The sequence below is a fragment of the Mauremys mutica genome, chromosome 14 (assembly GCF_020497125.1).
Source record: "Mauremys mutica isolate MM-2020 ecotype Southern chromosome 14, ASM2049712v1, whole genome shotgun sequence".
NCBI lineage: Eukaryota > Metazoa > Chordata > Testudines > Geoemydidae > Mauremys > Mauremys mutica.
This window is the reverse complement of record NC_059085.1, coordinates 38,634,188-38,648,266: the sequence shown is the minus strand read 5'-3', so window position 1 is coordinate 38,648,266 and position 14,079 is coordinate 38,634,188. Positions and strand designations below refer to the sequence as shown.

At 37.7% G+C, this 14,079-nt stretch overlaps 1 protein-coding gene across 4 annotated transcripts in view; it reads right to left on the bottom strand.

The window, feature by feature from the left end:
• USP10 (ubiquitin specific peptidase 10) overlaps window positions 1-14,079 on the bottom strand; it is a 66,115-nt gene that overhangs the window by 10,058 nt on the left and 41,978 nt on the right. For all 4 annotated transcript variants that reach the window (XM_044987410.1, XM_044987412.1, XM_044987411.1 and 1 more), the window contains 5 exons: window positions 9,490-9,599; window positions 8,920-8,975; window positions 6,988-7,091; window positions 6,545-6,644; window positions 4,605-4,785 (listed from right to left, as the gene is read on the bottom strand). In XM_044987410.1, the coding sequence (XP_044843345.1) occupies window positions 4,605-4,785; window positions 6,545-6,644; window positions 6,988-7,091; window positions 8,920-8,975; window positions 9,490-9,599 (551 nt within the window). The remainder of the gene's footprint in view (window positions 1-4,604; window positions 4,786-6,544; window positions 6,645-6,987; window positions 7,092-8,919; window positions 8,976-9,489; window positions 9,600-14,079) is intronic.

Genomic DNA, 14,079 nt, shown 5'->3' with positions numbered 1-14,079 from the left:
TGATTGTGGAATCATCCAATGTGACAAAAGGGGGAGAGGGGAAGGAATCTTTGACAACAAAAAAGAAACTGATTTTGAAGCATTGTGTTTTACAATGAATTATGTTTAAATCTACTAATCTTCTGTTAGTTTGGGGTCTTCAAAATAATTAGTCACATTTTTCTTTACAAGTTTTGCAGTATATTCACCTACTTCTCTCCACAGGATAAGAGAGTAATAGCTTGATTTATCAAAAACCTCACACACTGAGGAACAGTTATGCAGAAAGTGAAATTTACACTGAAGATACAGGTACCTACAATACAAAATCAGATCTGTCATATAGATTTTTCCAACACTGTTTCCCAAGCTAATAGAAGCTTGACAGTAAAATTATATTATCTTCTCCACTTGGCAAATGTCATATCTTCGCTATGTTGCTAACTACAAAATAGCCAAGATAGCTAAGCTTTGTTTACTTCTGTGGAACATGGACAGTTCTGGGAAAGGTGTTCAGAAATTAATTGTTACTGCATAGTAGCATATGGTGCTCATGCGGAAACTGAAAATCATAAAATTAAAATGTTAATTTCTCAGTGACGATGCTGGATTTCTGAAACATTAAATGTTTAAGAACTGACAAGTACTAATGGTTATCTAGTCGTTTTGTCATGTTGCTGTGAAAAATTTAATTGAGTTCAGGTTCTCTAATCATAATACTTTAAAATTTAAAATCTCTACATGGTTTCTAACAATATATTCCAGAATTGTTTTAGAATTTGTTTTTCCCCAAGTCAGATTTTGCAGCCAGGCTTTGTTCACTTATTGGTTTGTCTTGAATACAAACCGGAGTCTTTTAGTCTTTATGTGTTAAAGTAATAGAACCAGCTTCCTGTTTATATTTGGAAATTTAAATCAATTTCAGCTTTTATATGAAAACTGAATATATGATTTGATACTTTAATTGTTTGCCAAAGACACTGTAACAAAAGGAGATTTTTGTATTGATTTTCAGCTTGCTTGAATCTTGGTTAAAAATATATTTGATCACCCTTTGTTTTTGAAGCTGGTATTAAAAGCACAACCAATAATGTCTTTACAGCTAAATAAGTTATTGTTTGGCATGTTACAGACCTTCAGAAAACTCTAAATAGCAAGTCTTCAAATAAACCACAATTCAAGTCACTATGCTGAACTCTCAGAATTATCAGTTAAATATTAACATAGAAGTTTAATACTTGCACTGCAAGCTTGTATTAAAAACAGCTCCTCTGATTCAGGCACAGGCCTGAAGCACCAACAAAAGGCCAATCCATCTTTATACTGGCTATGTATATTCCTTAGAGTGAAAGGGCTCTAACACAGACATTGGCATCTTTATTTCAGGTTACTATTGCCTTCTTGGCTTATATTTAAGGACACAACCTTCAACACATGTGAAGGCTGATGTTTTCAAAAAAACATTCTCCACTGTTGAGAGTTGTGCTGTTTTTGAGACACCTTCCCATTCCCCCCAACCAGATTATTTAATGTAATAATCCACTGCAAAATACAGTAAACAAAGTACAGTACACAAACTTCAACTAGTTAAAATCAACAAACAGAAAATGAGATTAATCTATAAATAAAGATAATATTCCAAAATGCAATTTCCAGTGGTAAATTTTTTTAAAAAAACAATTAGAAATACAAGTATAGCATTTTTTCAAACGTGCATAAAAGTACTGCATTTGATAGCAACAATATTGCTGGATTTTAGGTTTGCATAACATTTAATGTGCAAAGCATTTTCTTTTGTAGAAACTACAGCAAAAGTTAGTCACAAGGACAAAATGCAGCAGTTTAAACAAAATACAGAGATTATTTCAACCACAAGTTATTGGAAGGATTTGAACAATAGTATGATATAGAAATTTTTCATAAAATTTCTTTGGAAAAATTTGTGGTTTTCATAATTTCCTTGCTATTGTAGTAGCACTAATAGTGTTTACTGACACTAAGTGGATGTAGCTAGTGCATAAAAAACAGCTTTTAAATTTCTTCAAAGCAAAGCTCTTCCCATGCATAAGCACACACCTGATTTTTTCATCACAGAGCTTCTGAGAGAAAAGTCAGTGCATCTTGTGGGCAACATTTTTGCCAGGCTTCTGACTTACGTGTATTCCAAATTTGCATGAAAAAATATTTGAAATCTGAATGACAAATATTTGAAGTTTGAACAAGTTATAAATGTAAAAGCTCTCTGTCAATGCACAAAATCAGGAGCCCAATGAAAATGTGGACCTACAGGTTTATGTTTAAGTGTTTATAACCATCTACTTTTTTCTTCATAAAAAATTATTTACAGAAATGATGCCAAAGTAGGAATGCAACAAATCAATTAAACAAATGTAGACGAGAGGCTAAAATCTCTCTAAGCAAAACGGTGCCAATTCAACCATGTTTTTTTAGCTCTCTTTTCCATTTGATTTTTCTATTTCTGATGCTTTTATTTGGTGGACTATTACCAGCAATTTTGCCTTTAGATCCTCCCTATTTCCACCCTCAGCCTTAGCAAAGGAAGCTTTCCAACATCTCAAGACGGGATACTGTTTCTGCGGTCTACTGCATGACCTAGTTTGTAGGCTGAATGAAATGGTTGGGCTGAAAGTAGACAACAGATGTGGAAATGGACCTTGTGGTTCTGCTGCTCGACACAAATTTATTCTCTTTTTTAGTAATCCCTCTAATTTATTTTCTGTGGATTTCAACAGGGGACATAGCGTCCCCCCAAATATCCTTAATTTAATTTTAACTAATTTATGAAATAATCATACCGAGGTCTAAACTGCCCTGGCCACAACAAATACACATTTCCAATATATATACGGGGTATTTGACAAAGGATATGTGCACATGCCATCGACAGGGAAATTTTCCAGTAAGTATAGACAGATGTCTGCCAATTCTATGGAAAACATCTTTTTATTTGCCAGCTGTCTGACTCAAATCTCTGAAGAATAATTTCAGTGTTTTGCATATGGAAGGAACCAACCAGCATTATTCATACTTCTAGACTGCATACCTGGCAACACAAGAAGTGCCAAACTAGCAATTAAATGCCTGCCCTCGATTTTAAAAATAATTCTTCAGACTCTAACATTTGTTGTTTTGGAATATGTTTCTTTTAAGTATTTACTCTGCCTTTATAGTCTAAACTACTTATTTTTAAATAATGTTTATTAAATGATTTTTTTCATATCCCCTTTTTCCCTTCCTGTAATTCTATCTGGGCCTCTGCTCCACATCACTGCAAGCTGTTGCAGGAATTAATAATTGAATTAAAAAAGATCTCTTTGGGTGTGACTTTTTTTTTTTTTTTTTTAATAAAAGCACAGCATAAGGTTATGACTACGTTAGAGAGCTTACAGCTGTGCTGCTGTAGCACTTCTAGTGCAGACACTAAGCCGACGGGAGAAAGCTCTCCTATTGGCTTCGTTACTCCAGCCCCCATGAGCAGCAGTAACTATGTCAGCAGGAGAAACTCTCCCACATAGCGCTATCCACACCAGCGCTTACGTTGTTGTAATTTACGTCGCTCAGGAGGGTAGTTTTTTCACACCCCTGAGCAACGTAAGTTATGCTGACAAACTATAGCGTAGAAATAGCCTTAGTCTTTCTTGCTTCTGGAAAGCAGTATTGTGTAAAGAACTGACAGTCAGTGTTCCCTCTAATTTTTCCTACGCATGTGTGGAATGAATTTTGTTACGTGCACCAATATGGAGGTGATGTGACACATATCACCTCCACACTGGTGTACGTAACACAACTGAAGTGGTGAGGGTGGGGCTGAGGGGTTTGGAGTGTGGGAGGGCTGGGTTGGGGCCAGGGCACCTCTCCCTCTGCCGCAGCAGGTCTAGGGCTGGACTGGGGCCGGGGGAGGGGCGCCCCTCCTCCCCAGCTGCGGCAGGTCCAGGGCTGGGCTGGGGGAGGGGCACCTCTCTCCCCGGCTGCAGCAAGTCCTGTCCGACAGTCATGTCTTTTGAGTTCTATTCCCATTTTTATCCACTCACTGGCTTTGTGAACTACACAAGACACTCACTATATCTCAGTTAATCCACACATAAAAAGGGCTAGCACTTCACAAGACAGTACTAAACCTGAACTATTTAATTATTGTAAAGTCCTTTAGATCCTTGCATGAAAGCAACTATACATATGCAAAGTATGTGTATTTTTTCAACTTATTATTCATAAACAATAGTTGTAGATCTCTGTTCTTCAAGCCAACCTTTGCTCTGTAAAACATATAACAAGACGCACCTATTATGTGACACAGATCACAAACTGATTTTTGGGAACTAACCTACACAATGACATTAAATCTTTTGAACTCTCTCTTCTGGAAGACTGTTTCATGATTAGGATATTAAGCTTCCCTGGCCTTTGTGACTAGTCACATTTCCTTTTTTAAACCACCAAAAACTGGTCATGGAATAATGGTCGTCTCTGGTGGCTGTGTATCTTCTCAGTTGCAAAGCAATGGAAAAATTTATGGGTGAAGGCAATGCAGCCCATGCCGCCACAAAGCTGCAAAAGAAGTATCATTTATTGTATTAAAAATAGTCTAGTAAAAGGTACCATACCTTATGTGACCACCAAAAATATCAGTAATAGCAGTCTGAACAAAGTCAGCCTGTCGAGTAACTGATGATTTGTTGCGGGGCCCGACTTGTTCCCATTCATCCTCACTACCTTCTCCTTGTTCATCCTGATCCTCCTCTTCATTTACAGATTGTGTCTCGGGACCATTGGAAACACAGATTTCTTAAGAAGAAAAGTGTATGGATATTGATTTAAACAAACAAACAAAATAATCCCCAACTTTTCCTTAAAAGGGAGAGAGAGCTGGTAAACAACAGGATTATCTTTAGTGATTAGTAATAGGTCCCTGATGTGTCTGCAGTTGTAATGAAAGGTATAGTTTTAAAAACACAGTATCAAAAGTTTTGATTCAGAACTTGTATGAGGTGGTTTCAAGTTTCTTATCCTCTTTATAGGAATAATTATCAGAAGATTAGGAGGCTTTCATATTTTACTTAAAAAAAATTGTGAAAAATCAAGTTTGAGACAATATTCTGCACAATTCCTTGAGCATTTTTGCAATTGAGAATACTCAAATGTTTAACAGAATGCAGTTTATCTACCTAACATAACCACACTTGAAAAAACAAGTAAGTTCAATGTAGCTTTAGATAATTAACCTTTGGGGCTGTACTTTAGAAAGTTAAGGGCTGCTTTTGAAAAATTAAAACCTTGGCTTATCCAAGACACCGTTGTTGCCTGGGTATTTTACAGTGTACACAAGATTTAGCAAATATTTATGCCAAACAAAGAAAGTTGTGTTTAATGTAGGTAGGGAATATGAAATGATAATGCTACATCACAGAGAATTTACCCAGTTAAATAGATTGGATACCAAACTTTAAAAAAAAAAAATTCATAATGACAAGACTGTACTACTGAAGTGGTAGTGTTATTTTTAAATTGGGCAACATCAAACATAAAAATAAAACAGTTGCTGTAAGATAAAGCTCCATTTTTAAGTTCACTGTAAATCCTGTCAGTTCTTCCAGGATAAGATGTGGAGTTTTCAGTTTGTATTTTTTTCACTTCAGCAACAAAGCACTAGTAAAACCAGTCACTATGTTCCATTATAAATGGGTACAAAATTATAAAAATTCTTTGTCTAGGAAGCTTGCTGTGCAGAAAACAAGAGCTTAACCAAAAGTTGATCAGAGGTCACTGACATAAGCTACACCAGTAGTGGGCAGCCTGCGGCCCATCAGGGTAATCCACCAGTGGGCCGCCAGACGGTTTGTTTACATTTTCACGGTCGCTCGCAGCTCCCAGTGGCGCCGGTTCGCCATTCTCGGCCAATGGGAGCTGTGGGAAGCAGCAGGTTGCCCATCACTACGCTACACTGTTACACTATACATCAACCAGGTAGAGAAAGAAATTTTAAAACCATAATTCAGATACTGTGAATAGTTGGAAACCATGGCTATACTTGGTAGACAAAATCTGTTTTAAAGTAAATCATTCTGAGTTTTGATCACTCTCACTTGAGTTAGGTACCCTAATAATACAGAAACCAGTAGCTAAGGAATGGAGTTCATACCTTCAACAAGAAGCTACTTTATTATCATCAGATCAAGTCCAATATGCCTATATGACCAATCTAACTGGGGAAGCATCTCATTGGTTCAGTAGCTTTCATTATAACACCTTCCTCCTCCCCCCTCCCAAAAAATGCTCTCCAGGATTAAATTTGGCATGTATTGTCCCATTCTATCTACAGTATTTACGGATTTTCACAATGAAAAACTGTTCAAAATAAAAGCTATAGATTTCTGTCTTTTGTGTAAGCTCCCTCTGGCACTATTTCATAACTAGCATCTTCCCCACACATTCAAACCACTCTCCTAGAGTTAATTCATTCCCCCCTCCTTTCACCCTTCTGAAAAGAAAAACCATTACCGTTAAGTATTTGAAAATGTATTCAGCTTGCTACAAACGAGCTTACTTTCATTGTGTGGGGAAAGAAGTTTCTTTAAGGTCAGCATTTCCTCATGTAGGCCATTTAGGATAAATCCCAGGTATTCTTCAGCATCTTCTTGTCTGCCCTGAATACAAGATTAATTTTTTTAATTATTATACCGCTGTATGGTGTCTACAATTTTAAGTAGATTCAGGACATTGTCCCCTTAATTTTCAGATTCTTTAGTGAAACTGCAAGGTATTTTGTATCAGACAGCACTATCAGTTATGGCAAAACTCAGAACCTAGGAGGGAAAAAACTAACTTTAACTGTGAAATATAGGTTTTTTTGTGAAACAAACACAGGACTGATTTTATGGCTTTTATTTTGTTAAGAAAAATAATATTAAGAATACTGGCTGCTTTGAAATGCAATTTAGTTTATGTACACTGTTAGATACACGCACTTTAAAGATTTTTAAACAGCACCTTTTCTGACAGGCTTGACTTGATAACCGTCAGCAGCCTATAGATGTATGTTGGTTCAAAGGCAGCTCCAGGCCGGATGTCTCTCGCAATTTTATCACCTAAAGCTGCAAGGCAAACAGAAGTGACATAATATCAAAATAAGCATTATTGAGAAAGCATGAAGTGGAAAGTTAGACTCACTGCTTCACCAAGTAGTTATATGACCAAGCAGCTGAAATAAACCATACTCAAATGACATGTTATGAGCTATTTGACCAAAGGAAGACTGTCTGTATTAAGATTTATTTTTTTTATTATTTCCAGAGAAATTATTAGTGTATTAATGACTAAAGTTCAGTATCAAAAAATGTTTCAAGAACTTATATTTCCCCCCTTTAAAAGAACATTCACCGCTCTAGCGCACACGCATTCATTTTACTCCACAAAACCTGCCCAAACAAAAAGAACATCTTCATCTTCTAACTTATCAAGTGGCGTGTGGTGTTTTATTTTTTTTAAACAGACATGTTTTAGTATAGCATTGTATTAGCTACTATCAGCATTAACATAAAACGTCACCTGCAATCTCTCACTATTTCATCCAGTTCGGGCATTTTATCTAGCAGTGTAAGAACTGAACCCCACACACCTTTTTTCTGTTTTACACTTGTTACACAGGCTTCACAGATCTTAAGTGGCTTTTGGAATCCAGAATTGATTTTTAAATGGTTTTTGATCAACTAAAATTCTCTTAATTTAAGATTAGAATCTCTACGATATGGCCTTTTTTTCCCTGCAACTTTCCTCAAGAATCGTGTGTCTCCTTGAATCAGTAGATGGTCCAGAAAACTAACACCAAGTCAGTATTTTAAAAGACGTTAATCTCTTACACTTTACCAAATGGAGCTGACCAGAACATATGAGAAAATGAACGAATTTACAATTCTGGAATTTTTTTTTTTCCTGTCTCTACTCTGTACTCAGAGAAAAACTATTCTTAAGTCGCTTGGTTTATGTTCCTATTACTAACAGGTCACTTTTTACATTATATATCAGCTAGGGAAAACCCCATTTATTTATCTAGCGTGTGCATAGTCGTGTAGCCAAGCAATGGCATCTTCAGTGGCGTGATGCAGTTCTTCTAGGCCACCGCTGAACCTAGTCAGCAGGCATTCATCGACAATGTGCGTCATCGTCTATATTGCACCGCAGCTGCACAAAAGGCTATTACAAAGGCCCCAGCGATTCTGGTTGGCTGCACAAAGACTTTGCCTGGTCCAGAATGTGTTCAACAGGGACCATTGGTGATGAGGCAGGTCAAAACCAGGCAGGCAAATTGTGGGGTAGGGAAAAACCCATAAAAGTTATTGACGCTGAATGTTCAAACTAATGAAGGTATCTGGCCTCAGAAACTAGGCTGACATATTACCATGTGTAGTTAAAATGACCACAAAAATTAATCACATAAGACAGACAGATTTGTTTCACAGAGGCAAAAACTAAAAGACAAACCAAAGAAATGTCTCACCTGTTTGGAAGTCATTGGAACTAATGACTCATTTTTATGGCATATTTTGTAGTATGAAACACTACCATTATCTATCTAACCCAGAATAGTGTAACAAAAGCACATAAATTTCTCAAGTAAAAATAGTTTTTTTTGTAAATGCATAATACCATGGATTAGTTTGAGATAAAGTGAAACCCATGAGACAGCTTAATTACATAGAGAAATGCTTTTTCTTTCCTTATGTATGTGATGGACCCTTTTCAGGTACGGCACAAGTCATATTTGGAAAATTATGCACATTGCATTAGTGCTTATGAACTCCAATCCTATTACATCAGGCGCTACCCAAAACACACAATAAGGAAAGGATCCCGCCCTCAAAGAGCTTATACCATTTGATGTTAGCAATCTATTCTGAAGACTCTTTTTTTCCCCCCACTCACCTTGTTTTGCTTTAGGAGGTACTGGCATATTAGTGAACTCATTCATTAGACGAACACTGAAATAGAAAGGAAACAACAACTGGGCATCACTATCATGTTAACTAAATATTATTTATCTATACAGGATAGATTTCCATGTAAATCAGTCAAAATATTAGATCAAAGTGGGTGCTGGCAGGCCAAAATCAAGCTAAGATCATACTATAATAAAGTGAGTAATATTAGGTTCAAATATGTGAAAATTAACATGGTTACTGGTAGTCTGATAAGGTAAAAATGGCTAATTTAGGTCTTGGAGCTTTATTACAATCTACTGTTGCAGATTCAGTACACTTTGATATATCTGAAGTGATGTTCCTGAACATTTAAAGAAATAGTCTCCACCCTTCACTAACCAGAAGCTAACTACAAAAGCAAAGTGTCATTAACAAATCAAAACCCATAGCCTACTGAATGTAATTACATATCAATTTTTATCAGCTGCAATACTACAATGGTTTGTTAGATCTCTGTGTTCAACTACTTAAAATGATGACAGTAAATACTAAGATTTTCCAACAAATTACTTACAAACTGTCTATCATTGGTGTTGAGGTGCATGGCCGCTGTGATTTTGAATACACTGGAATTGACTTCATTAGATGATACATCGGAGGGCAAGCAACCAAAGCCTGCAGTGTCTGTCCATTGCATTAAGGAGCTATTCAGAAAATATAGTCTAGATATACATTAAATATCCAACGACAAACTTTATGCAGAGCAGGAAGTAAAATCCTTTATGTGCATACAAAGGACCAATGCAATAATCACAATTAAATTAATGAAAGGATTTTCCTCATCTTGTAAAAAGATAATGCTCCTGCTTTCAATTCACAAGAGTCACTCGAAAATAAACCTACAATATAGCATGATACAGTTTTATTCTAGTCACATATTTCAACTAGGGTTGTCAAGCGGTTTAAAAAATGTATTGCGATTAATCACGCTGTTAAACAATAGAATACTATTTATATAAATATTTTTGGATGTTTTCCACATTTTCAAATATACTGATTTCAATTACAACACAGAAGAAGTATACAGTGCTCACTTTATATTTTTATTATAAATATCTGCACTGTAAAAGTAAAATATTTTTCAATTCACTTAAGTACTGTAGCGCAATCTATCATGAAAGTTGAACTTACAAATGCTGAATTAGGTACAAAAAAATTGCATTAAAAAATAAAACAATGCAAAACTTTAGAGCCTACAAGTCCACTCAGTTCTACTTCTACTTCATCCCATCACTCAGACAAACAAGTTTGTTTATATTTACGGGAGATTATGCTGTCCACGTCTCATTTACGTCACCTGAAAGTGAGAACAGGCGTTCGCATGGCCCTGTTGCAGCCAGCATTGCAAGGTATTTACATGCCAGATGCACTAAAGATTCGTATGTCCCTTCATGCTTCAACCACCATTCCAGAGGACATGCGTCCATGCTGATGGTGGGTTCTGCTCAGTAACGATCCAAAGCAGTGCAGCGGTGAACCGACACATGTTCATTTTCATCATCTGAGTCAAATGCCACCAGCAGAAAGTTGATTTTCTTTTTTGGTGGTTTCTGCACTGGAGTGTTGATCTTTTAAGACTTCTGAAAGCATGCTCCATACCCTGTCCCAATCAGATTTTGGAAGGCACTTCAGATTCTTAAATCTTTGGTTGAGTGCTATCTTTAGAAATCTTACATTGGTACCTTCTTTGCATTTTGTCAAATCTGCAGTGAAAGTGTTCTTAAAACGAACTATAACATGAAATATATAGCAGAATTCGGGTAAAACACAGAGCAGGAGATATACAATTCTCTCCCAAGGAATTAAGTCACAAATTTAATTAACACTTTTTTTTTAAATCAGCACGGAAGCATGTCCTCTGGAATGGTAGCCAAAGCATGAAGGGGCATACGAATGTTTAGCAGATCTGGCATGTAAATACCTTGCAATGCCAGCTACGTAACTGCAATGCGAACGTCTGTTCTCACTTTCAGGTGACATGGTAAATAAGAAGCAGGCAGCAATTATCTCCCGTATATATAAACAAACTTGTTTCTCTTAGTGATTGGCTAAACAAGAAGTAGGACTGAGTGGACTTCTAGGCTCTAAAGTTTTATATTGTTTTGTTTTTGAATGCAGTTATGTAACAACAAAAAATCTACATTTGTAGGTTGTGCTTTCATGATAAAGAGATTGCACTATGGTACTTGTATAAGGTGAATTGAAAAATACTATTTCATTTGTTTATCATTTTTACAGTGCAAATATTTGTAATAAAAATAATAAAGTGAGCACTGTACACTTTGTATTCTGTATTGTAATTGAAATCAATATATTTGAAAACGTAGAAAAACATCCAAAATATTTAATAAATTTCAATTGGTATTCTATTGTTTAACAGTGCAATTAAAACTGATTAATAGCGATTAATTTTTTTGAGTTAATCGCATGAGTTAACTGCGATTAATTGAAAGCCCTAATTTTTAATGTTTACATTTCAAAAAAAGGTAAGTGTGCTATATAGTTTAGGAAAAGGAGAGAACTTTTGCAAAACTTCCCTCTGACTATTCCCAAAAATTTAAAACTACAGGTGATAGACTGAAAGATCTTATCTGAAAAGTTATTGCAGAGAGGAGCCACAAAACAAAGCAAGATGGCATGTGTGTCTTGTTCGTTAGGTCTCACTGAAGGTTGCTCCTCACCCTCAAAAAATCCCAAATAAATGAACAAAAAAATCCCATGTCAACAATAAAACCAAATATTCAAATCTGAATATACCTATTTAATCATGTCTTAGGACAGATAGCATCTCATAAATGAATGAATGGAATGAAGCAGACATATCTATGAGGGTATGATATAGAAGACTAGTACATATCTTGTATTTCTCTCTCTTTTTCTTAGTTCACCTGAAAAGAGAAGATTACTCACTCTGTGCAGTAAATGAGGTCTTCGAGATGGTGCCCTTGTGGGTGCTCCATTTCAGGTGTTGGTGCATCCCTGCACCTTTCATTGGAGAATTTCAGGAGCAGCTGTCTGGGTCGTGCATGCGCTCTCTCTGTCTCACGCCTTTGGCGGAGCCTATCTAGTACCGTGCAACCAGACCCCACCTCAGTTCCTTTTTCACCCCAAGTCCATAGATTGAACTCTGAAGTAGAGGGGAGAAGGGTGTGTAGTGAAGCACCCACAGGACACTATCTCAAAGATCTTTCTATTTCAATTTTGGAACAACCTAAAGGTTCTGCCATTTCCAAGCAGAGGCTGTCCAAGTGGATTTCTGAATGCATTCACCTATGCTACCAACAGCATGACATACAACCCCCAATGAAGAGCCGAACTCACTCTGCTAGGCCATTATCAATCTCAGTAGCTTTTCTCAATAGCGTGCCCATCATGAACATATATAAAGCGACCACCTGGGCATCCATGAACACCTTTACAAAATACTATGCGATAGATCAGAGCTCAAGATTGGATGCACTGGTAGGACTTAGAGTATTATCAATTACTCATGAAACTCCAAAACCCCTTCCGTCCACTGAGAGGCACTGCTCGCCAGTCACCTGAAGTGGCGCACCCACAGGAACACTCCTCGAAAAAAAGGTTACTCACCCTGTGCAGTAACTGAGGTTTTGGTGACTTTCTGAAGGTCTTGGTTCTCTAGGTGGAACACTAAGGCATGTGTGACATTCAGGGTGTGTAATATTGAGTCCGGTTTACTCCCATGAAGTCTGGGGAAGAATGAGGGAAGATGGATTGGTTGACTCAGGCAGAAAGAGAGCGGCATTTTAGGTAAAAATTTAGGATGAGGTCTTCGGGTGACCTTATCTTTGAAGAAGATAGTATAAGATGAGTGTGCCATGAGGACTCCTAACTCTCCCACTGGTTGGGCAGACGTAATAGTCAAGGAGGCGTTGGTTGTGAGAATCAATGAAGGTGGAGTCTGTGTGAAAGGGACTCCCACGCACACACTGTTGAATTGCGTCCACCAGTGTAGCGAGTCCTTAACTCTGAATGGCATTATGAGTCGTCTGTTTAGGCTGTGTCTGTGTGATATGTAGACGGTTCTTAGCCAGCCCTGAAGGCAGTGCATGTGAAGATGCGCCTCATACCACGAACATGGTTGCCACCATAAGGCCTAGTAGTCGGAGGCACGTCTGTGCCGATATCTGTAGTAAGAAATCTCGTAGTGAATTTCTGCCTCTAAAATGTCAAGATGCACCCTGATGAAGTCCAGTTTCTGCACGGGTGTTAGTACTGATTTTTGTATGTTGATCTATAGTCCCAGCTGTGAGAAGAGTGTGACTGTCATCTGCGTAGTGTCTATGGCATTTGCCTGGGTGGGTGCCTTTAACAGACAATCGTCCAGATAGGGAAAAATTGTCACTCCCTGTCTATGGAGTTTGTGGAGGTGTGCCACCACTACCACGAGCACTTTGGGGAAAAAAACAAGGTACTGTCGAAAGGCCAAATGGCAGAACTTTGTATTGATAATGTTCTGTGCCCAGAGTACACTTGAGGAACCTCCTGTGCACGAGATATATGGTTACATTAAAACAGGGATCTTGGAGGTCAAGGGCTGAAAACCAGTCCCCCCATTCGTGTTGGTATTATTGTTGCTAATGTGACCATCCTGAACCATTGGACCCTTACAACTTTGTTGTGTTTTCTGAGGTCTAAACTAGGCCTCCATGTTCCGTTCTCTTTCTGGGTTAAAAAGTAGTGGGACTAAAAGCCCTTCCCCTTCTGTGTTGTGATGGTATGTGTTCCACAATGCCCAGATGTAGGAGGTGGTTTACTTCTTGCCATAGGGGTTCATGAGAGGGGTCCCTGAAGAGGGATTAGGATGGAGGATGGGTGGAGGAGATAGAGATGAATGGTATTGTATAGCCTGAATGGATTATCTCCAGAATCCATTTGTCCATGGTGATGGATTGCCACGCTGGGTAGAAAGGGGTCAACCGGTATCCAAAACGGGACAGTTAATGATGGTGTCAACACTGAAGAATGGGGAAGGTCTTTTGGGCCCTCAACCAAACCCTCAAAATTGTTGTTTTGCAGAGGGTGGGTGGGATGTCGGTGATTGAGCTAGAGGTTGGCGACGCTTTGGAGGCTTCTGTCTTTG